Source organism: Anarrhichthys ocellatus, unplaced genomic scaffold, assembly GCF_004355925.1.
Source record: "Anarrhichthys ocellatus isolate YVR2014 unplaced genomic scaffold, GSC_Weel_1.0 scaffold34, whole genome shotgun sequence".
Lineage (NCBI taxonomy): Eukaryota > Metazoa > Chordata > Actinopteri > Perciformes > Anarhichadidae > Anarrhichthys > Anarrhichthys ocellatus.
In genome coordinates this window covers 1,774,512-1,796,795 of record NW_022280064.1, presented here as the reverse complement: position 1 = coordinate 1,796,795, position 22,284 = coordinate 1,774,512, and the positions used below count along the sequence as shown (strand labels likewise).

The 22,284-nt window shown below is 44.0% G+C and overlaps 3 protein-coding genes across 4 annotated transcripts; 1 reads left to right on the top strand and 2 right to left on the bottom strand.

Annotated features, from left to right (window-relative positions):
- Nucleotides 1-586: 586 nt before the first annotated feature.
- actr10 (actin related protein 10) lies at nucleotides 587-5,979 on the bottom strand. Its single transcript, XM_031866075.1, has 13 exons — nucleotides 5,783-5,979; nucleotides 5,050-5,122; nucleotides 4,875-4,957; nucleotides 4,659-4,767; nucleotides 4,463-4,570; nucleotides 4,134-4,201; nucleotides 3,852-3,928; nucleotides 3,315-3,350; nucleotides 2,835-2,914; nucleotides 2,635-2,708; nucleotides 2,359-2,440; nucleotides 1,880-2,081; nucleotides 587-1,778 (listed from the first exon to the last, which is right to left on the bottom strand). Exons 1-13 carry the CDS (start codon nucleotides 5,857-5,859, stop codon nucleotides 1,597-1,599), a joined length of 1,251 nt encoding a protein of 416 aa, XP_031721935.1. The 5' UTR covers nucleotides 5,860-5,979; the 3' UTR covers nucleotides 587-1,596.
- A 1,214-nt stretch (nucleotides 5,980-7,193) lies between these two features.
- On the top strand, nucleotides 7,194-13,541 carry armh4 (armadillo like helical domain containing 4). Of its 2 annotated transcripts, none has more exons than XM_031866188.1 (8): nucleotides 7,194-7,547; nucleotides 8,535-9,409; nucleotides 10,605-10,880; nucleotides 11,088-11,240; nucleotides 11,359-11,517; nucleotides 11,632-11,663; nucleotides 11,844-11,993; nucleotides 12,085-13,541. In XM_031866188.1, the coding sequence occupies exons 2-8, from the start codon at nucleotides 8,554-8,556 to the stop codon at nucleotides 12,157-12,159; spliced, it is 1,701 nt and encodes a 566-aa protein (XP_031722048.1). In that variant the 5' UTR covers nucleotides 7,194-7,547; nucleotides 8,535-8,553; the 3' UTR covers nucleotides 12,160-13,541. The 2 variants fall into 2 exon arrangements, with proteins under 2 accessions (XP_031722048.1, XP_031722047.1); XM_031866187.1 differs by having other exon boundaries at nucleotides 8,532-9,409.
- An 85-nt stretch (nucleotides 13,542-13,626) lies between these two features.
- naa30 (N-alpha-acetyltransferase 30, NatC catalytic subunit) lies at nucleotides 13,627-21,559 on the bottom strand. The gene is made up of 4 exons (XM_031866189.1): nucleotides 20,496-21,559; nucleotides 19,611-19,734; nucleotides 19,097-19,152; nucleotides 13,627-17,202 (listed from the first exon to the last, which is right to left on the bottom strand). Exons 1-4 carry the CDS (start codon nucleotides 21,324-21,326, stop codon nucleotides 17,065-17,067), a joined length of 1,149 nt encoding a protein of 382 aa, XP_031722049.1. The 5' UTR covers nucleotides 21,327-21,559; the 3' UTR covers nucleotides 13,627-17,064.
- Between the last annotated feature and the right edge of the window lie 725 nt (nucleotides 21,560-22,284).

Genomic DNA, 22,284 nt, shown 5'->3' with positions numbered 1-22,284 from the left:
CTTAATAAAGAGAAAGGAGCTCGTGGATAGAGCTCAGTGAATTAAGAATAGATGAGGAAAAGACAGGGAAGTTTATATAGATAAATGAATGTATGCATTTCCTTGTGTTGACTGTATTTTCAGCCAGAAGGATGCTGGCAAGCGATCCCGTGTTTCCTCCTACGCGTTGTTAAGACATGCAGAAGAGGGAAAGAGATTTCTCTCAGATTCTGAGCAAATTTATAGCTCGGAGATTCAAATGGGGGAGAAAAGTAGAAACTGAGTTTAGCAGCACCTGTGGCGATACTGTAGGGACAAATGAGTTTTTGTAGTGTTTTCTTTAACCTGCAGGTTATTTCTAGATGTGACTTCAGTGTCTTTATAGTCTATCTGTAGGGAATCTGTGGCAGAACGACACATCGTCATAAATCAGTCTGCTTGTTTTCTAGCTTTTGGAAATAAGTCTGTAGTCCGTTTTTAAGACTTCAGAGTTCAGGCTGGTGTTTATAAGCTGGCTTCCCACAAAGATGTGATCAGCTATTTCTCTATCAAATATTTTTATTTGAAACATACGCCATTCTAGGACAGAAAGGACAGAAAAAGCACGTCTGATTGGATTCTGAGTATTTATTTGTTGTAATAGTTGGATTCAAAGGTTACAGAGCGAGACTGCATTGTTTGGAAGATGTTTTAAAGCCTGTAAACAACAACAACAACAACAACAACAACAACAACAACAAACACTACTACGGTGGACACACACAGGTGATTATAATTATTGTGGATGTGTGGATGTGTTCAGGTCAGGACTGATTGACATCCAGGCCACCAATGTAAATAAGAATGCTTTTAATGACTACCCTGGTTAAATAAAGTTTAAATAAAAAAACAAAAACAGAGAAAACATCTCCTGTCACATGTGCTACCAATTAAAGATGATGATGATTATTAGCTGGAATAACAGAACAGCTGTGTGAGTGTACAGGGCTGTTATTGAGGTCAACAGCCACTTTACACTGCCGTATAATAAATACGTGAACGTATGTTTTGGGGGGGGGGGAGGGGCTTCATGAGACATTACCGTCAAAGAAACCAAAATACAATCAGATATTACGTCTGCTTTCTCTAAAGTTAAGCAACATTTTCAGCCGTTTGGCTGACAAATGGATGATTAACGGCAACGGTCAACTTGTAATCATCTGAAACATTTCTGCTGAACACGATTCTTCAGTCAAACTGCCAACAAAGTGGAGTGAGGGTGAGGGTGAGAGTGAGAGTGAGAGTGAGCACGTACGGGTTCAGTCTTGCTCAATGAGACTTCAAATGAAACTGAAGTTAAACATGCATGTAGCACAGGGATTCTAACACTGTAATCCTTGCAGAATATCAATGTAAACGCCTAAAATCCCAATATTTGTTCTGTCTGGTGGGCTCAGAAACCAGCTCACCGGATCATCAAACAGCCCACAGTCACAGTGACGACTAGACTTAAAAACATCTAGAGCTGTTTGCGTGTTCAAGACATTGACAGGACTTATTGAGATGTTACATTTAAGAGTACTGAGCTGTTATATAACGTAGAGTAAAGGATGAGTACATTATCTGAATGATCACATTCTACTTCTCCGTGGAGAAGGCTCTCTTCATTAGTGGAGGAGGCGTCTTTCCTGCTTCGTACAGAGATTCAGGAGGAGGGGAGCTCAAGCAGCACCAGTCTGGGATGCGGCCCGTCTGGTTGTAGTAGTCTCTGGACACGGACCTGCTGCCCAAGATGTCCTGCAGCGCCCCAAAGATAGCGCCTGTTGAGCAGAGAACAGTACGAATACACATACAGGGCTTTTCCAAATGATACGAGAGGCCACATACAAATAATCTCGTCTCATAAAATCTCATATCTGACCTCCGAGCCAGGCAGTGCAGTTGGGCTTGGCAGGGGGAGCGTGTATACGCAAGCTCTTGCTGGCCAGCACACTGCTGTACTTGGGTTTCTCCACAAGGAGGCGTATCTCTGCCAGCAGACGGTGCAGGAAACCCGGCAGCATGGCCGTGCCTCCGATCACCACCAGGTTCTCTGAGAGCACCTTGCGTGTGTCAATGGGGCACTAGAGGAAAACACAGGCACCTGATTAGATCACTCACATGGGTTTCACCCTGACCTGACAGATTATAGGGAAACATGTTATCAGTCATCTGTGTGTCCACAGTCATCCAGTAGGAGGAAAGCAGACGTTCTACCACTACAGGACCGCACTTTTCGGTTATCATGTGCAATCTAAAACTAAATGAGATGGACGAAAGATGATTAAGTGACTGTTCATAAACATAACACCTTGCCCCACAAACATGCCGAGTCTCACAGAATGGAGAACTTTTCTCTACCTTCACCAGAGCGTCAAGTATTATAGAGGCCACACTCTTCTCTTCATTGTCCTGTTCAAACAGGATCTCCATCAGAGAATCCCTGGAGGACAGAAAAGAGACAATCCAATGAGGGACAACTCTGTGTCAGACACTTAAAGACACAGTGAAGAAAACAAGCAAGTTAAAAGACAAATGTATTGTCCCACAGATGGACGGTACAGCAGAGAGACAAGATTCTACAAAGACATTAACACCTGAAGGGCTGTGACAAAGGGAAACACTTTGATGAACTACCTGATTGATCCTTTGACATGCAGGATTTTCTCACCATCCAGAGGGTAATCAACATCTGGAGGAGGGGCCGGACGCTACAAACACATTCACAAGAATAAAAAGCACAGCAAGGCTTTATTTAATGCAAGCATTTGTTTACAGACTGAGTATAACTAAGCTGACAAGCATACAAACCAACATGCAAACAACAAGTCACTCACTTCAGCTGTGCCATCCAGGTTAAATTTGGCTTCCTGGATCTTGAGGCCTCTCTGCAGGTCACTGACAAAGCATGTTCTGACTGCAGGAAACAAACAATTAAACATCCAAACTAAAACCATGTACATTCATAACAAAGGGTGAACATTTTACCAGTGTCCTGAATGAATTAAAAGGTTATAGGAAGCACATTAGTCCTTAATGAAAGCTTTTATTACATTATTGATGAGGGCTCTTTTGCAGCACAAACCAAGTAAATTACATAAATGCATCATTATGTGATAACAGGGATAATATTCCGGTGGACAGACAGTAACGAAGGAAGCAGCCACAGTCTCAGTAGAAGTTTGTATTTGTTGTGTTGTTGGCTTTTGGGAATTCTGCCTTTGATGGAAATAATTAAAATCTTGATCCATCAGCCTCACGGGAGCAAAGCGAGGGGTTCGGATTTAAAACACGAAAACAACTTCATCAAAACCTACCCTTGATATCTTCCACAGTGTCCTCTGGGATGGTCCCTGAGGAGAAGATGAAAAAGACATACTGAGGGGGAGTTGTATTTTCTTTGCCTCGCTTAGTGACAAATCAGCCACATCTTTCATTTCCAGTCATGCCCAGTGTAGATGGTGCGATTACAGAGATCTCAGCCGCTCTGTGCTTACTGCAGACATGCAGTTCGTTCAGCATTCCGTCTGTCTCAATTATTGATGAATTATTACGTGGGGCTTCTCTCACTCTGCTGCAGCTGTAGATCTCACAGCTCAACACTATATTACAGCTGGATTCCTCCACCAAGACAAAGTGTGGAGAGAAAACTCTGAAATGGACTGTGTGCATATGTATAATTCAAAAAAATGAGAAGGGGACTCGCTCAAACAGAAACATGTTCTTCTGATGAATAATAAATCAAAGCCATTATATTTTTGCATTTTTAAACAAATCAGTCCATATCAGAGTTACAAGTTTATCTATTTAAAAAGGAGAAAGACACACAGTGTTTAGTTTCTTTCTGTTATTACCAATGGCAGCTGGTACACTCTGCCCGGTGATGGTGTCTGTGTCCACAGTGCATTCCACAAGAAGTCCATCTAATTCTCTATCATAAACACAGACACATGCTGTTACAAGAGGAAGAAGTAGCACATCTTTAAAAAAAAGTTCCACTTCATTGTCACACGATTTGCAATCAACATGGAACAAAGAGTAAAATAAAAGTGTTCTTTTTACAGACAAGTGTGCACAAAGTAGTATGGCAACATGCAGAGTCACACACTTTCCTTAAATATGTTCGAGCTACTTACTTATGGATGGCTTTCCCTCCCAAAGGCAAAGCCTCCCAAGCTGGCAGAATAGGAGTGCACTCATACACCTGTGTTCACAGTTAAGGCGGCAAAATATAAAGTTTATACACAATAAAATTAACCTAAAGGATTTTGTTCTATGATTTATTTTCCTCTTCAATAGAACTTGTCATTTCCCCCTGCTTCCTGTCTTTGTGTGTCCCGTACCTAACAGAGATTAACCTGATATCAATCTTCTCTCATAATGATGGGTAAGAAGGCAAACAAACCCATATCCTACAGAGTGGGAATATTCCTTTAAACGGTCAGAGATTACAGGAAAAGGATACAGGTAGCACCAGCGTCTCCGTGTGGCCACAGTCCATCACCAGAGCAGAGTTGAGACCCAAAGTCATGATGGCCATGAGGTGACTTGGTGCAAAGACCACAGACGGCACCTGGAGAACACCAAAATAAACAAATTTGAAAAAAAATTGTTGTGTTATTGCAGCTTCTATAAAAGACGGATCTGCTTGGTTTTCGTACCTCAAACTGTTTGAAGAAAACCTTGGTGAGCGTCTCTCTGAAGTGAGACGGGCAGAGGATGGACTCGATGATGACCACTCTTCTGTCGCGAGGATTCACCAGCAGGTGCCTGATCGAAAACAAACGGGAAGACACACATTGACTTGATGAGGCTGGACCACTCCATCAGCTGAAAGCAGTATATGTTCTGTAATGTTTATTGCAGTAGAGTCTCACCTGAAGTACAGCAAATGGATAAACTCTTTGAGGATGACATAGAGCTCTTCTGTGTTGATGTTGTACTGAACCACTTTGATGGCCTGAAAGTGAGATAACCACATTTACATACGTTTTGCAATTTCCAAACATCTTTCCAGATGATTACACTCAGCAAAGCACAGCAGGGTCTCACCTGCTGCTGTCCCGGTTTCCGGATCTCGCTCGGAATTATGAACCTGGGCCCCGTTTCCCCTGCAAAGCCACATCTGCAAGAAACGGACGCAGTCAGCTGGAGGGCTTCACGAGAAGGTTGAGATTCATACTCTTAATACATTCTATAATGCAGATAAATCTAAGGACTGCATGCAAAGACTTGGCTCAAATGGCGACATGATCATTATAGTAAGTTGCATAAAAAACCATTGCAGCTGTGTCAAATGATGTGGGACAGTCACTGTAGACAAAGAGATCTTTATTTAAAGAAAACCGTCCTCTTAATCTTCATGTGACTCGCCTCAGGACAGTTTCTCGTCTTAATATTAAAATACATTTGCCTACAATTCCTGCAAGATGACATAAATTATGTAGCATTGAAGCCAAATATACTGCCAGCAAAAAATATATTAATAATTTACCAGTAGCATTTCTGGTATAACATGTGTTCATTGTAAATAACCTAAATGCTGGAGAGATGTGTAAGATATCATGATAGGTGACATGACGTTTGGTTTCAGACAGCTTTCAGATGATTAACAAAAATGATTTAGGTCACTCGAACAACAGTTAACATGGTATTGTCTTTATCTCACAGTGGACAAAAGACAGGGACCTTGTCTAGTCTGACTTCTGGGTTAAATTAACTCATTGTGTCAAATATATACGTTAGCATATTATGCTAACACGACATGCTAATGGCTGGTACTCACTTCGTGTACGCTGCGCCTAAGTCAATAACGATCGCAGTCTTCTCTCCTCCACTGCCCAACCCATCAAATAAGGGCATTTTATTTAGTTTGTTAAATAATAATGTCAGTGCTAAGTGTTGGGCAGTGGCAAATTCGCATCGTATCAAAAAGGAGGAGGAGAAAAAACAAAACGCTGTTGACTTCCGGGTTGCGTAGGGTTGGGTCCTTCAAGAAACGGGATGTCACGTGAATTGCCTGATCAAAAGTATGCTCAAAACTATTAGATTGACTTTCTATTCAACAAAAAACATTTCAGATGAATCAACCAAATGCAGACGTTTTAAATACATAAAGTAAAACTCAAACAAACTTAAGAAATAGTATATTCAAAGCATATCAGATTACATAATTTTACTGTTTTATATGTCAGATATATTATTGTGCTGTGTTACCTTGTGTATTGTATAGAAATGTCTTCTTTGAACCATTGAAAAACCATGTGATGTACAGGCTGGGAATATTTAAGATGTAATACAATTCAATTGAATGAAAATGAATAATACATGGATTAGAAATGGATAAAAACTTTTCTTAAAAACGTATATTGATTATCTCTTCGAACTATTGACAAAGAAAACCATGGATGGTGATGGTGCCACCTCACTGGAGCACCGGGGGGGGGGGACTTGGGGACTTTTTCTGTGTGCCCCAACCCTATTTTATACAGTACACTCCAGCTTTGCCGGGCTGTTCATGAAATGTTTAAATATGAAGGATATCTCTGTCCCCACAGCAGTCATAAATATCAGGTGGAAAAACAAACAAATTATTAAACCATTTATTAATCAGTTACCATACCACATTGCCATATCATGTACACACATGCTGGTATTCTGCTCTATTTAGGAATAACTGTGCTAATTGAAGCGGTCACAGAGAATGAATCAATTAAACAAAACAATTATTTATTTCTATAAGTAGCCTATTTTCTCATTTTCATAATGGAATGTTAGTGTTGGATTAGCATTATATAGAATACAATGTATCCCAATATTTTAATTTCTGCACAACAGATTCTATTTTTACTTGCCTAATTTTTATTTGTATACTTATTTAATGAGCATTGTTGGAGGGAGCCTGAGATCTAAGATTTTATTTTCATTCCAAAGACTTGCCTTCTGTGTAATTGATGTGCACATGACAATGAAGAACTTCAAACATGCTTTCCAACCTAATGTATGCATTAAAGCTATTTTAAACCTTAAAAGTAATCTGCGCCTGTTGTAACAGAGTTGGTGAAATTTGAGCAATAAAAAGTTTAATATAATATTTTCAGGATAAGAGACATGACAGTTCTCTTCTTCTCTGGTCCCCGCTGACCTTTAACTTGAGGTTAGGGAGCTGTCCATTCAGCACCACCAGGAGCCTCAGACGACTCTTTGGGAAAGACAATGAAAAAACGAACCAATGATGATTATACAACAGGGAATAGATGCTTATATAAAGCCGATTTCAAAGACGACAATTTGCCTAAATTCTGCAGATTTTAAGCATTTGGTGGCAGCACTTCTGTTCTGAAGCAGGCGGACGTACGTAGAGAAGACTTCCAGTCAGTGACGCCAAGCTGCACAACAACAAGCCTCTCCTTCAGCTTGCTTTCCACACTTGACTCTCCTGAATTTGTGTCCGTACGAACTGACTCTTTTCGTGTGTTTGTTTTTTTTTGCACACTGCAAGATAAACTCTGCGTCCTCCAGGCACAGCGATCCGTCATGAACTCTGGAAGGTATTTATTTTTACGCGACTTAAATTGTTACCAATATGCATTTCGCTCTCACAGCCACAGTGTGATGGATGATGCGATTTAAGGGAATGCATTGTAGTCTCTGCGAGGCTGTGATTAGCCCCAGTGCGATCATTCCGCAGCGTGAATATGTTTGCGGTGCAAATGCTCGAGCCATTATGTTGACAGGCGGTGGACTGCATGAGCATACTGTCTGTTCTCTGTATTGATCACAGGGGAGGTGCGCAGACAGAGAAGTGGGTTGCGTTGTGACATTGTTGGACTGGGCTGGATGATCATTCAGACGTTTGTCTGACTCAGACAACATGAAAGCGGTGTCACCATGTGAACACCAGACGTGTCAGCGACCGCTTGTTAGGTGATCATGGCTGTCGCGTCACGTGAAGCAACAAATTGCGCCACGCACAACTGTTTGCTTCGTTTTCCGATCCAATTCAGCCTTTGACAATGCGCGTGCATGTTTGAAAATTGCCGCTTTGCAGGTTTGTGTGATTCAAACATTCATGGATCCATCTGTAGAGGATAGAAAACCTGGTGCTATTTATAGGTGAAGTGCGGAGGGGGTGCTAAGGATTGCTGTGTCAGATTCTCTCCCTCTGTGCATGTGCCCAACATTCCCTTCTGGTAATATCCTACAAAATGAGCAGTTAGTGTGATGAAATAGGGAATTTCATGTGAATTATTCAAAAACGGTGCAACCACAGCATCAAAGCAAAGGCAGGCAGACATGCACAGTAAATCCTGTTCTCTGTGGTTAACACAGGCTGTGTCAAGTGCTATACACTTTGCATTCTGAGCCTTTAATCTGCAGCTGCACAACTTTCGTCCTCTCGCCTATCTTTCTTCCCACCACCACCTCTGCTTTGTCTCTCTGTCCATGTGTCTGCTGGGTGTTGAAGTTGCAGGCAGAGACTATTCACACCTCAGTTGAGCCTATTAGCATTCATCATTTGTGTCCACTCTCAGCAGGCACTGAGACGAGACCGAGATGCTGATGTCTGGGAGGCTCCATCGCCTCCTGCTGGCTGGGACCTGTCTCTGTGTCTGTGGGACCCCTGTCCACCTCCCAAACTCCCCCCCCACACAGGCCAGCTCAGTTACAACTGTTGGGTCAATGCACACTACAGATGTAAAGTCTGAACCCTCAGACACAGAGCTTGTGACTGGCCTGATATTGAATGTAGGTGCAGTAGGAGGGGCTGGCCCACATGGACAACCTGAGGGGATGGATCCAGTGACGCAGACGGAAAACGGGGACAGCTTTGGTGGAAGATCTGGGCCGAGTGAGGCCGGCGGAGAGGCATGGAGCCAAAGCAGCGGGGTAAAGAAGTTTGGGAGCTCATCTGAGATGGGAGACGATCAAGGACAGACGGAGGCAGCTGCGGTGCTGTCTGTTGAACCCGACGTCAGACAGGAGGACATAGCTGTCGACAATCAGCCTGTGTTAAGTTCTACAGGTGGGAGAAAGCTGTTGGACACAGCAGTTACAGTGAGAGATGGATTTTTAGCCTCCTCATCAGAGGCCCCACAGCTGAGCATCACAGCCAGTGAGGCCAAAGACCAAGGTGAGGAGGACCAGACAAAACTAGACCCAGAAACAAGCTTGCCATCCACTACAGAACCTCCAAATCCTGGCACACCTATCCAGACACCAGCCTCCCACAGCTCCATCCCTCCCACGGTCTTTGTCTCTCCTCGGACCTCCACACTTTTGTCGATTTGGGGCCATGATGAAACAATGTCCTCCCTCCCAGACCCCTTGTTACCTGAAATTGGACCAAACCTGATGCCCAGAGAGGATGGACCAGAAAGCCTGTGGACAGAGGCGGCTCGGCCCAGTGGAGGTAAGTCAGAACAATTAGAAGCGTAATTAATGTTGATGGGAAATAGACCTTTTTGGGGGGGTGGTAAAACTTTCTATAATCCCTTATTCAACATGTCCTAACTTAAAACACACAGAATCCCTGGTGTAAGGTAATGCTCTGCAGTCATTGTCACCCTGGAAGACTTCCTTCCACAACAGGCCGAGTTTGCACGGTTTCAGGAGGCTTCATTAAAAATGAGGCGGAAATGAAAATGACACGTCTAGTGGCAGAGATTGCCTTTGATGATTGGCAAAGAAAAGACGCCCGCTTTTCCATGCTCCACTTTGAACCCCAGCTGGGACCCGTGGCAGTCTAATTACTTTCTATTCCTGACTGCAGCCTGTAAGAAAAAAAAAGAAAGGAAGTAAAACAGAGAACACACACAACTGCTAGGAATGGGCTGGTGGAGGGTGTGTGTTATACAAGTCGTGGGAGGATTCAACCCCTTCTTCTCTCTATCTATATATTCCCCCTCAAAACGCCTCGCCTTCTTTCCCACCCTTCACACTCCCCATCCAGACTATTGTAAAGAAACAGGCAGATTATTATTCAGAGGCAGAGGGAAATGGATTAAAGAAGTCTGTCTGAGCCAATATGTATTCCCGCTGTCCATTCGGGGATTGTTTGTTTGATGAAACTTCCTCCCAATAGAAAGGAAGCTGACAAAAAATAAAAAACTTAATTCCCAAAACAGCATTATATAAAAGGATTGTAAGCATTTTCAGCCAACGTTAGAAATGCTTTGGACTAAAGGAAAACTCCTGACAGATATGCAGTGGCAGCTTCTCCGGTGACAGCCCCCTCTGTGGTCGCCTCTTATCTAGAAAGAACCATTTTTCAAACAATCCTCCTTTCATTGTGTCTTAGCTGCACCGTGAACTCGGCTCTAAGAGAGTGCAAGTGCTTCTAATGAGAAAACTGCATGTCACAAGAGGTACCTCTTTCAAAAAGCTGTACACTGCTACTATATATGTGCTGAATACCATTTCTGCTTTGCAACAGAAGAAGTCTTTTATTTTAGCTGTCGACAGAGCACGATCACACAAACTTTCAGACTGCAGTATTTCACTGACTTTTACCAGAAGGCCCAAACAATTCTGCCCTTTTGTAACTTAAATACCACATGCTACACATGCTGACCCTCACTCGGTCTCTGTGTTTGACACAATGACAGTGGACACTGCGGTCCCGCCGTCTCAGGATGAGGCCACAGAGGGCACCATGTCGTCTGAGGCGCTCCCTCTTATCTTCGAGCCGTTGGAAGATGTCACATCAGAAGCAGCGGCGGCGGTCACACGGGTGCCCGGTCCCTCGCAAGCCCCATTCCTGCTGATGCCAGACTGGACGTCACCTTGGCAGACGTCTGGCGGGGAGCTCCTGGAGCCAATCGGCTCCTCGGGTCCGTCTGTGTCACAGCTGCAAGGCGGAGCTGAGGATCAGTCTGAGAGAGGTGATGTGGCATGAACCAGAATGATTGAATGAATCTCAATGTCAACACGAGGCTCTCAGACAATTAACTCGTCTAACGTTTACTCTTTGCATGTCTTAAATCACTAAAACATGGAACACAAGTTGACCTGAAGTCTAAGCTGCACACAGTGGAGTGAAATCGTCTTTCGCTCTCTCTCTCTCTCTCTCTCTGATTTGCGACGTAAAGGTGCTGCGAGGACACCGAACCTCGAGGAGCGCTTGCCCACCGCCAGCCCCTCCTCCTCCTCATCCTTCCAGCATGCTATGACAACGGTAACCATGGCAACCCATCATCCGGAGCACAAATCCAGATCAGGGTTGGAGGAGATGGAGTCTGAGGGTGAGGAGAGTTTTATTGACAACTGAACATTTTCTTTCTTATTTTATCTTGAATCATAAATGTGATATTTTCTTGGCTGGCTGAGTAGATATTTTTTATTTATTTTTATTCCCGGCAGAGGAGCCAGATGAAGACGAGGACGATGAGATCTCTGAGGAATCGGTGGAGGACGAGAGCGAGGAGGACCTAACAGAAACACCTAAAAAATCGTCAACGCGGCCCCCGTACAGCCTCATCCCTCCGCCCCCCGTCTGGGTTCAACGCAACCAGGGGTTGAGTAAGCGAACGTGGTTTCTGAATCATCTTACAAACCCTGGAATTCAACATAGTGAATCATATAATAAGAGAATAAGAGGGAAACAGTGGTAAACCTGTGGCTCTTTTCTTCCAGTGAGGAGCTGGGTAGAGCTGATCAGAGAAAAGGTAAGACCGCCCCTGCTGCCCTCAACATGTCAGCTTCCTTTGCTCTCTTACTGAATGATGTTTTGGATGAAGCCGGCTATATTCTCTATTCTCATCCATTGGAGTATAAGAAAGATTGCTTGGATTAGTCTTGTTGACGACTCCGCTCCTCTTTGACGTCGGTGTTTTCTACCTCGACAGGCGGGTTATGTGTCTGGGATGTTGGCCCCCGTTGGCATCGGCATCACCGGGGCCCTGCTCATCGTCGGCGCCCTCTACAGCATCCGCATGATTTACCGCAAGAGGAGGAACAGCTTCAAACACCAGAGGAGGAAGGTCCGGCAGCCAGAGGTCAGTATAGCCCACTTCTATTTATCACATATCACTTATTACACTTGTTGTTGATTATCAATCCTGTGTTAAGTTCACTCTTCCTCCCCAGCAACCTCGAGAGCCCGGGACCAGCTGTCAGGACCAGGCCATGCTGCTGGCCGACAGCTCCGAGGACGAGTTCTGACGAAGTCCTCTGGGCCCCCTTTCGTCCGTGACCAATGGCGGATGCTCCCGTAATGGAGGCTCTGCAAACACCCCCATCGCAATGACTACCGCATCTCCAATCACAGGGCTGTCTGGTCTGTGACTCATCTGATCCACAGTGAGAGACTTAGTGGCCTGTAGAGCACAATCTGCACTAACGGTCAGCTTTAAATGCCCTCTCTTACGAAAGCACCAATGTGAGCACCTTTCTGAACGTCGTCAGGTGATGTCGACTTTGTTAGGCAGAGCTGGCGTGATGCACTTTGACATAAAAATGATATTGCTGCTTGTGAAAAAATAAAAAAAGCATTAGCAGGGTTTTGGCAGGATGGAAGTGTTGCTGGTAAATTGTTTGAGTTGAGGGAAACGTGTGGGGCAGCGGGTTTTCTGTCAAGTAATAAAAAATAAAAAAAGGGCTGTAGAAGAGTTACATTACATAAACAATGTAAATATATATGTACTGTATATGTAGCTGACGTCAGTCGTTTTAGTGTAAATAAAGTTTTATTTCTTGCCACACATCTAGGATATTTAAAGGAACATTTTTGGGAAATTATCTTATTTGCTTTCTTGCCGAGTTAGAAAGAAACCATCTAAACTACTCTTGTTTAAATGTGACTTTTGTGGAAATGTAAATGGTTTATTCGAAGGCATTCGTTTGTTTAAGTTACTGTGAGACGCACATACAAAATACCATAAATCTATAAAAGTATGTAGCATAAAACAGATCTTGATGTACAATATAACTCTGATAGAAGTCATTCTTTTGCCACTTCTTTTTTTTTTTTAAAGTGCATGACTCGTAGGTCTATTCATACGCACCGCTCGTAGCAGAGACGTCTAATGAATGAACGGTTTCTGTTGGCTGGAAAAGCACAAACATTGAAGACCAGAAGTTCATATTTTCACAAGTGGATTACTTTGAACCGGCTCATTTTTTTTGCACAATCGTGACATTTGTGCTTTAATCCGGTTCAGACGAGGACAGATACAGAAGACAAGACTCCTCACGGGAATCACATATGCGATGTGTATATGTAGTCAAATCCAGTCGTTACGTTTTAAGGAAAAAGAGGAAATTATGTCATAAAAAGGTCTGTAGTTCAGACAGAAAGGATGCAAAAAATTATCTGAAAGCTGCTCTTTGAGCCATGTTTGTAACACCGTCTTCAATACAAAGTCTTCGTTCAAAGGAAATATGTTTTCTGTAACTTCACAAGCCATTTGATAAGCTTCATGTACAACTGCCTGTTTATTTGCAATAATACTGTTTTAGAGTACGTGTGGTGTAAAATAGTGGACACTTTTTTTTGTCTCTTCATGTAGATATGAAAACGTGATCAAATAAACAATTCTCTCAGAGGTCTGATTGTGACTCGTTCTTATAACATTCTGCTTTAAATGAAAACCACTCCAGACAGCAGACAAGATAACTCAGTTTACAGCATTAAAAAAATCAAATAATTTATTTCTGTGTTCTTTTTCCACATTAAATAAAAGCTATCGGACATTTCCAGATCAAAATCAAGAGAGGGGACGGGGTAGAGGAACAGGGGAAACAGACATGTGACATGCAGAAAAACCTTTTGCTCTCCACTTTGTGGTTTTTTTGACGGGACCACAGCTTTCTTTTTGTGGTGCGGCGTGACAGCCAAAACATCTGGTTTATCTGACCAGCAAACTGGTTTCTGGGAGAGTTTATAGTTGTGAAACTAGAATTGTAGGATGGCAGATGTCGCCCCAGGTGAGGACAGAGAAGCAAGTTTTTTGATTGTTATAATATACCAACTGCATATCACAGCGGACGTCCAGGAGGAGGAAAGAAACTGCCTCCGACATCTGTGAACACTGAACTGGCGTGTAAAGTCAAGACTTATTCCAAATGCATCACCAGAGAGAGCTGTGCAACACCGCAGGCCGTGGCTACGAATTGATATTGATGTCAAAGCCCTTCAGTCTGTGATCATAAGCTAAACGGAGCCCTTCGGCTCCTTGTGACAGGCTGTAATGCCCACAAGGAACTGCCAGAGTTTCACAGGAGTTAAACCAACAAAAAAAAAAAAAAAAGAAATTTTACAGACACGTTTCCTTCTATATCTAAAACGCCTCCTCATACATCCTGACAGCTGGTTTGAAGACGGGTTCACTCTGTTAGGTGTTACCGATCCTGTCCTTTCATCCATCAGTAGTCACCGTGTTCAAGAAGAAAAGGGCCAGACAGTGAGGGGGACACGGAGGAGACAAGTGTCCAAACACAGGGGCAGAAGATTTAAACCTCCAAAATAAACCAGGGGGAGATTACATGGGGTGATAATTTAAATTTAAACAGCGTCAGATGAGCAGTAAAAGTCGGTGATGGTGTAGAGCGGGTTTTGCCTATTTTGAACTGCTCAAAATACTTGTTACGACTCTGGATGGGCTGAAGTAGCACAGAAATTAAAAATAAAAATCAAATCTGACAGAAATCAACCCAAACCTCCCCCCCACCCCTTCCCAACAGATAATTCAACCAAAAAAAAAATAAACATGCTCTCATTATATCCAAGGAATAGAACACTCATATACAACTCTGAAAAAAAAAAAAAAAAAAAAAATAGGTCATCTGATCCTTAGTTCCACACGCACACACGCACACACACTGTTATGAAGGTGGCAACTCTGTGGACATCTACTCTCTCTTTCATCCTGGGCTCCAGACAGGAGACACCTCAGCTGGTCTTAAACCCACAACACGAACGTCGTGGTGTCACTCACGGAGACGACTGCAACTCATGAGACAGTGAATCATTAAAACATCCGACGACCATGAACGTTTGCTGCAGACTTTTGTTTGATAAAAGCATGCAGATGTCCAATTGCATCATTTGAAGTTGACATAAAATTGCATTAACAACCCGTGATGGAGGTTGTGTTTTTTGTCGATTTGACTTTAAAAAGATCAAAGCTGCTTTAAGGGTTTATTAACGGTCTCCTGCCCTTTCTATCACAGCGAGCACTAAAAAATAAAGTGTGTGTTTTGTAACTTCCTGTCGTCCTCATTAGGGCCGGAACAAAACACGGCACCTCAAAAGGCTATATGCTGTTTTTCCTGTGCGGGGGCCTCTGAAGGTAGAGAAATAAAAGTCTAACAGATCAACACCATTGTCAGAACTAACAGGGACACATTCACACGGACACATACACACTGCAGCAATTTCCAAAGAAGTTCATCTGACCTTTGTTCATATTACTTTTAAGAAAAAGGAGAAAACAAAAGCGGTTGAAGCAAAATGTGTGGATTGGAACGTCCGGGTGCATCCGAGGAGATCAGATGTTTTAGCGAGGTTGGCTGTGCATCGAGTTTAGGGCACCGGGGAAGTGCATCGTGGGCTCAGCCGCTTATGAGCAGCGTGAGGTTATACAGGTGTATATTAGACAATCTAAACAAAAAGAATAAAATATAATCTGCTGAGAATACTTCGTCTATCGTCCTTTTTTTTTTCCCCCCACCAAGAGACACACACACACACCATACTCAAACAGGACTCCAGCATTACGCAACACTTCGCCTCCGGTCTGGTGCCGAGGCTTCGGCGTGACGCCCGTTAGCGAGCTCGTCTGATGGATCGAGTGGCACTTGCATCGAGGAGAACAGACGAATAATCAAAAAAAAAAATAAAGGAGTAAACTGAGATGGCTAGGACACATTTGACCACATCATCATTGGCAAGGAGTCTCTTTAAAAGAATCAATTTTCTCCTTTTTGGGGGATTTTGCAGCGGCTGGCAGTGCATTCGGGGGAAATAAACAAGTTCTGATCTGCAGAAAATAGGAAGAACAAAATCTAACTGCTTGCACATACTGTCAGGGTTTGATGATGAGCGATTTAGTGAAGAACACTGAAGTAACAAGGTGGTGTGCTATCGGAGTGATTTGTTTCTGCTCTGCACCAACATGCTAACACCAAACACAGGAAAGGGGGTTTCGGAGGGTTAGCCCCAGACCGGGTTCATCAACACACACACACACACACACACACACACACACACACACACACACAGCGCTCACTTTCCCCCCCGCACTCACGTTAAAATAAATGCATGCATATCTTTACAGGCTTCAGTCCTGGAGGCCGAGGCAGGGTGATGGGAGATGGCAGCACGGAGCCGCTGTGCCCTTTGGACAGGATGGAAAAACAAAAAGACACAAAAAGTACGCACGACTCAGACCCAGCACGCACTCACACAGTCACACAAACACTGGCTCACAGTGAAACCAACCACGCCACGAACACACACACGCGCGCGCACACACGCACACACGCACACACACACACACACACCAGAAAAAAACACGAGGCGGTACAAACACAGTCATACTATAGCTTCATCCGCCCCCCCCCCGTCCAACTCACAAGGTTAAAAAAAAGTAACACAAAAATAAACTCCACAACTATTTTCTTCCCAGTAGTTTTTTTTTTTTTTTTTTTTTTTCTCTTTACTGCCCCGCTTCCTTGTTTCACGTGTTGCTGTTTAGTTGAAGTCTGTTTTTGTTCCGTGTTCTGCAGGAGGACTTGGTGAGGAGCCCTCTCCTCTGGGGGGGTCCATCCAAGCTTGATGGACCCTCCAGACACCCTCCGGGTCACAGAAAGTATCAGGGGCCCCTTCATGAGAAGATCAGGTGGGATGTCAGTCCGTTTCTGCCTAAACAACAGTTGTTCAGAGGTCAGGGACAAAAAAAGAGGGTTTGCGTGTCTATGCATACACAGGTGTGTATGTGTGTGCGTGTGTGTGTGTGTGCGTGTGTGTGTGTGTATATGAGTGAAATGACCAGGGCTGAGCTGAGGCTGTCAAGCCGATAGCGTACGAGGTGAACAGCACCTGCTGTCCCGTCCTCACCCGTCCCTCTAGCGGAGCCACAGTTTGAGCCGCAGCGCGTCCACTCCGTTCAGGTAGTATCTGAACAGCCGCTTGTCTCTGACAAAACCCAAGTTCTCGTACAGCTTCAGGGCTGATTTGTTGGTGATTTCAGTCTCCAATACAACCTGGGGACAGACAGACGGACATGTCAGTGCGTAGTTTCATACACGAGTGGACCGACTGATCCTTGTTACAAAAGATACAACTGCTTGTTGTGGACCCCAACAGCATGTTTCAGCCTATTGAAGGAAAACGTTACATGATTGGAAATTAGCCAAAGACTGTATGTAAGAAGCGGACATAGTCACCATGACATCACCCATTGGTTTGTGGACAACAGCTGTGAAGCCTCAAATACAGAATTGTGGCCGTTGCCATCTTGTTTTGTTTTTTTGGAACAAGAAGTGACACAAGAGGGTGGAGCTAAGTACAATCGAACAATACATTTTTAGGACGACTTAAGTATTACAATTAACTGTCATGAACTGAAAACACACTGTGGGTTAAAGTTGTAAGACGAAAAACACGGACAACTCCCAGACCGGACACCGCTGTGGTAGCAACCTGTCAATCACAAGGTAGCCCCGCCCTAAAGCGTACCTTCATTTACTAAATGAACATCATGCTGTATTGAAGAAGACTTGAAACTAGCGATTGAGACCATAAACTCATGTTTACTGAGGGAATAAATCAAGAGAGAAGTCAAGAGTCTTTGTCACCGTTTTTGGTGAGAGTGCTTTTAACGTTTTCAGACCCTCGTCTTGTTGTGTGCTACAGGGACATTTTAAACTACATTATTTCAAGAATGCAAGATTTAAAAACAGGATTTAGGATCATTGGAGCATTGAATGTACTCGTCCTTATATGGACTGAAAATGTGTTGATGCTGCCATCCTGACCAGGACCTCCTTGTTAAGGAGATTTAAAATCTCAATGGGATTATCCTGGATGAATAAAGGTTTAACAAATAAATGAAATAAAAAAAGACAGTAAATTAGCTTTAAAGCACCCGACATCTTAGATGCTGTGTGTGCAGTTTGCAGGGTCAGCTGTCGTTGGTCAAGAACAGCTTCAATGAACATACTAGCTGCTGATTACGCCACAATGTCTCATGCTCTATATGCATGCGTGTTAAATAGACACACACACACGCGACAGTTTTGAAGTAGTTGAAATACACTTTAGTCTAAGCTTAGCTAGCTGTTTCCCACTGCTGCCAGTCTGGATGCTACAGCAGTCTATCCGCATCATGGAGCAGACATTTTGACTGAAGAGCACAGGACACAACACTAACATTTCTGTGTTTCCTCAATGGAGGCTGGTGGCTTTGAAGAGAGCCGAGATGATGCTTAATGTCCCAGTCAGAAACGGCCGTCACGGCAAGGTAAAGGGATAAAAATATTCTAAATACAGCGTACACTTAAAACGACATTGATGTTTTTTGGGGTGGGCCTTTCTTTTAGGTGTCTAAAATATGTTTTGCTGCTGCCGTCGTCCACAGTGGTGCATTGCTTTGCTTTCGTGCCTGTACTCCAGTCTGCCTCTCCAAGCTAAGGGTCGTGTCAACTATACACTGATTATGGATCAGTACCTCATAAGACCCACTACCCAGTAGCTTTTTGTTTCCATTCACTGCTATAGAGAACATGGTTCGTTATCACGTCGTAATGCAGTCGCAAGAAGGATAGTTCAGCCATCTTTCTTGTTTGTGTGTCCGAAGAAGATCTGTGTGTGTGTGAGTCAGTATGCGGCTGTTCAGAGAGAAGCAGAGCGAGTGAAATAGTCTGTAGAGAGAAAATACTGAGAGAAGCTGACAATCAATCCAAGGTTAGCAGCAAACTCAGATAAGTGAAGGACGGGGAGAGAGCACTGGTCCTTGCACGGAGGCCAACACCAAAACAAGGACTAAATGGACAAATGTATTTCAATCATTTAATGCATTTGTATTTTATGTATGAACAGTATTTAATATCCTCTGGACGTACTAAAGCACGCTCTAAACGAGTCTATGCCTCTCACCTCGTCACAGTCGCCCTCCACCATGGCATAGATGGCCTTCTTCACCAGATTAGTACCTGAAACAGAAGAGACCAAGTTAGTGACGGCACGCAAATTAACACAACACAAACTTTAAATAATAAAATAACGCTCGATGTCTGATAGTATAAAGGGAGTACACGTCTCTTCAGGTCCAAGTACAGTGTTAAACATCAACCCGGAGTGTATAACTTATCTAAATACTGCATTTGCATCAAGAGATTTGGTTGTCAGAGAAAGCACGAAAGACGCTGTTGTGCAACTTTGTCTCGGCTCCACATTGTGAAAGGAAAGACTTTTAGGTTTATTCTCTGTTATGTATAATCTCTTGACACTGTCACCCCAGGGCTTGCTAATAGGTGAATGCTGGGTTTTTGGACATTATAGAGGACCGTCTAGACCTGCTCTACATGAACCTCGAGAGAACTTCTGTTATGATTTGACGCTATATAAATAAATTGTTCTGTACGAGACACACGCAGCGTCCAGATCTCACCAATGCTTTTCCTTCTGTGTTTCGAGTCCACGGCCAGCATGGCGATGTAGCCGCGACGGAACATCTTCTTATGCATGTCAAGCTTACATACGATGGCTCCGACACACTCCTGCTCCACCATGGCCTGTGACACACACACACACACACAACACTTAGGTCCTCCGAGTGTCGATGGGAGAAGCCTACAGCTCCTCTACAGTCCCTGTCATCCTGCCAGTTCAGCTGGTTCTCCCCGGCTGACCTCTGACCTTTATTTCAAGACACTTCCTCTTATGTTACATGGATCGGTCCAGAGGCTTGGAGGATGAACAAAGAAAGGACAGCGTTTGTCAAAGTGGAAACCCCTGACTGGACAATGTCGGCAGAAGAGGAAACACCGACTTACAGCACATTACTCTCAACTAAAACTGGAATGTAAGGGTTTAAAACCTTTGCATGCTGTACATGTGACCGGACAGAAGACCCTTTACATGAACCATAAACGATATTGTCATGTCAGTTACATTTTTCTAGATTTGACAGCTATTAATTCAGATTTAAAGCCACGAAACCGATAAGGGTCAAGTCTTTGTGATAGAAAAGTGGGTGTTAGCTGCCAACATATACAATACAACTTCAAAACCAATGTGCTGCCAGCCACACATTTACCTGTGTGTGATTAAACTGTGTGTGTGTGTGTGTTCAGCAGTTTGGCTGCCTTGACACACACAGACAGTTGATGGAAAGTTATAAGCGTGCAGTCACACCCAGCCCCAATAATGCTATATGCACCCTTAGGTAACCACAGTCCATGAGCTATAGGAGGGTGGCTGGGTTTATTTTACCTATAGATGATGTGTGTTTGAGTGACTACAGCTATCGAGATGGTTTCAATGTCACACTCACCAGAAAGCAGAGCTGCGGCCAGTTGTGGATGAAGTACCTGTAGGTGTAAATTGAATAAGGCTCAGACAAGTCCTTGGTGATCAGTCTCATGATCCACGGCATCTGAAGCTCAGACTCGTAGCGGACATAGCGGATGCCGTGGCTGTCCTCTTCCGCTCGGCCTAGAGACCCGCTGAGGTCGAGCCGGGCCAGCTCCGCGGCCGGTGGCTGCAGGTCTGCGGGGCTCTCCTGTCCACCGGGCCCGGCGTCGTCCGGCGGCTCCGTGAGGTCGAACTCCTCGTCCCCTTTGTCCCCTGGGTGTCCGTGGGCCGCCTCAGTTCTCGTGAAACCCGGCATCCCGTTCATGCTATTGTTAACTAAGGGAGAGTGACTGCCGTTTTTCGAGAAGGGGCCTTCGTATTGGCATCGCTCACTGTAGTTTCTGGCGGTTTCTGGAGCCTCCTCATTGCTGCCGCTGCTGTCACAGCTGTCCACGGACGGTCTCGGATTGTCAGGCCGGTTTCCTGCGTGCTGCTGGTGGCTGTCAGCGTCCTCTAACGGGCCGGCCAAGCCGTTTAGCTGCTGCTGCTCTCGGGCTTGCATTTTGAGGTGCAGCGCCGCCGGGCTAGCTCGAGCTAGCATGTTTTTCTGCTTCTTATAATTAAGCGACCTGTTAACTTCGCTTACCGACTCCGACGTCTTCCCCGTACCGGCGGGTACACGGTCCTCCCTGTGATAGGCCGGCTCACCGTCGTGCCCAGCCGGCTCCGCGCTCCCAGCCCCGGGGAAAGGAGAAATATCAGCCGGGGATGCAGGCAGTGCGCTACTAGGCCCAGGCGGCACTGTGGCCATCCCACCGCATTAAGGTGGAGATTCACGCTTGAAAAACGTTGAACACTGAGCTCATCCACGAGGTGAAGGTGTATACAATCAATATACACGTTAGTTCACCGAATATCGCATAAATCCAAAGACATTTGAGGGTATAACGTATCCGCTCGCGACGTTTGTCGCTGCTTTCTCCTCAATTTCCCTGCTGCCGGAAAGTGCTGTCGCAGCAAACGCCATTGCAACAGCAGCCAGAAACGTTTTACGACAGTGGTGTAACGCGTGACATATGCAGTTTTTTTGTTTTTTGTTGCAGACATCAGGGCCAATATGCTGACTATTTAAATAAAGACAATAGCTTACCCCTCTTCAGTCGATTTTGTTTTATTAACTGCTTTTTACATTTTCTCTCAGTTGTATTAACAGAAAAATACTGAGCAAGAATGTGAACAAAATATCGAAGATGAATATAAGAAGAGAAGAAAAACACAAATAAGAAAAACGCACTGTATACATTGGAGCGGGGTCACGATTAGGATAAAAACATGTATATATATTTACGTTGATTTTTAGCTTTTAATGTTCATCCCCACACGACGTACTCGCTATTTGAAACCCTGAAAACAAATATGTGGTCTGTTTTTCTATTATACAGGACTTTACTAAGCACAATTAGTAAATTATTGAGAAAGGGAGATACATGATTTAGTTCAATTCTGTTGGAAGACATTTTAATGCAGAGACTTTCTTCTAACAGTATGCTTTCCATGTTATACACATTAGATTACATAATAGTGGACTGTACGTATGTGAATGTGCAGCCCATGAGCCTATAGCCTGGTATATGTTGAACCACTTTAAATCGTGTAATTTTCAGATTTAAACGTGATTTAGAAAGTTTTGTCAAACGTTCGCAACCCTATAAAGTCGAGCTGTTGACCTGTCTACTTTCTTACCAGCAGAGGACGCTAATTGAGGATTT

What these genes read in the sequence shown, in the direction of transcription:
- actr10 (XM_031866075.1), bottom strand. Translation starts at nt 5,859, where the DNA reads ATGCCCTTATTTGATGGGTTGGGCAGTGGAGGAGAGAAGACTGCGATC. An exon ending in ATCCATTTGCTGTACTTCAG is followed by an intron (nt 4,768 to 4,874) that starts GTGAGACTCTAC and finishes GTTTTCGATCAG; the next exon opens with GCACCTGCTGGTGAATCCTC. An exon ending in CATGTCAAAGGATCAATCAG is followed by an intron (nt 2,441 to 2,634) that starts GTAGTTCATCAA and finishes TCTGTCCTCCAG; the next exon opens with GGATTCTCTGATGGAGATCC.
- armh4 (XM_031866188.1), top strand. Translation starts at nt 8,554, where the DNA reads ATGCTGATGTCTGGGAGGCTCCATCGCCTCCTGCTGGCTGGGACCTGT. An exon ending in GGCGGCTCGGCCCAGTGGAG is followed by an intron (nt 9,410 to 10,604) that starts GTAAGTCAGAAC and finishes ACACAATGACAG; the next exon opens with TGGACACTGCGGTCCCGCCG. An exon ending in GGAAGGTCCGGCAGCCAGAG is followed by an intron (nt 11,994 to 12,084) that starts GTCAGTATAGCC and finishes CTTCCTCCCCAG; the next exon opens with CAACCTCGAGAGCCCGGGAC.
- naa30 (XM_031866189.1), bottom strand. Translation starts at nt 21,326, where the DNA reads ATGGCCACAGTGCCGCCTGGGCCTAGTAGCGCACTGCCTGCATCCCCG. An exon ending in GGCCGCAGCTCTGCTTTCTG is followed by an intron (nt 19,735 to 20,495) that starts GTGAGTGTGACA and finishes TGTGTGTCACAG; the next exon opens with GCCATGGTGGAGCAGGAGTG. An exon ending in ACACAGAAGGAAAAGCATTG is followed by an intron (nt 19,153 to 19,610) that starts GTGAGATCTGGA and finishes CTTCTGTTTCAG; the next exon opens with GTACTAATCTGGTGAAGAAG.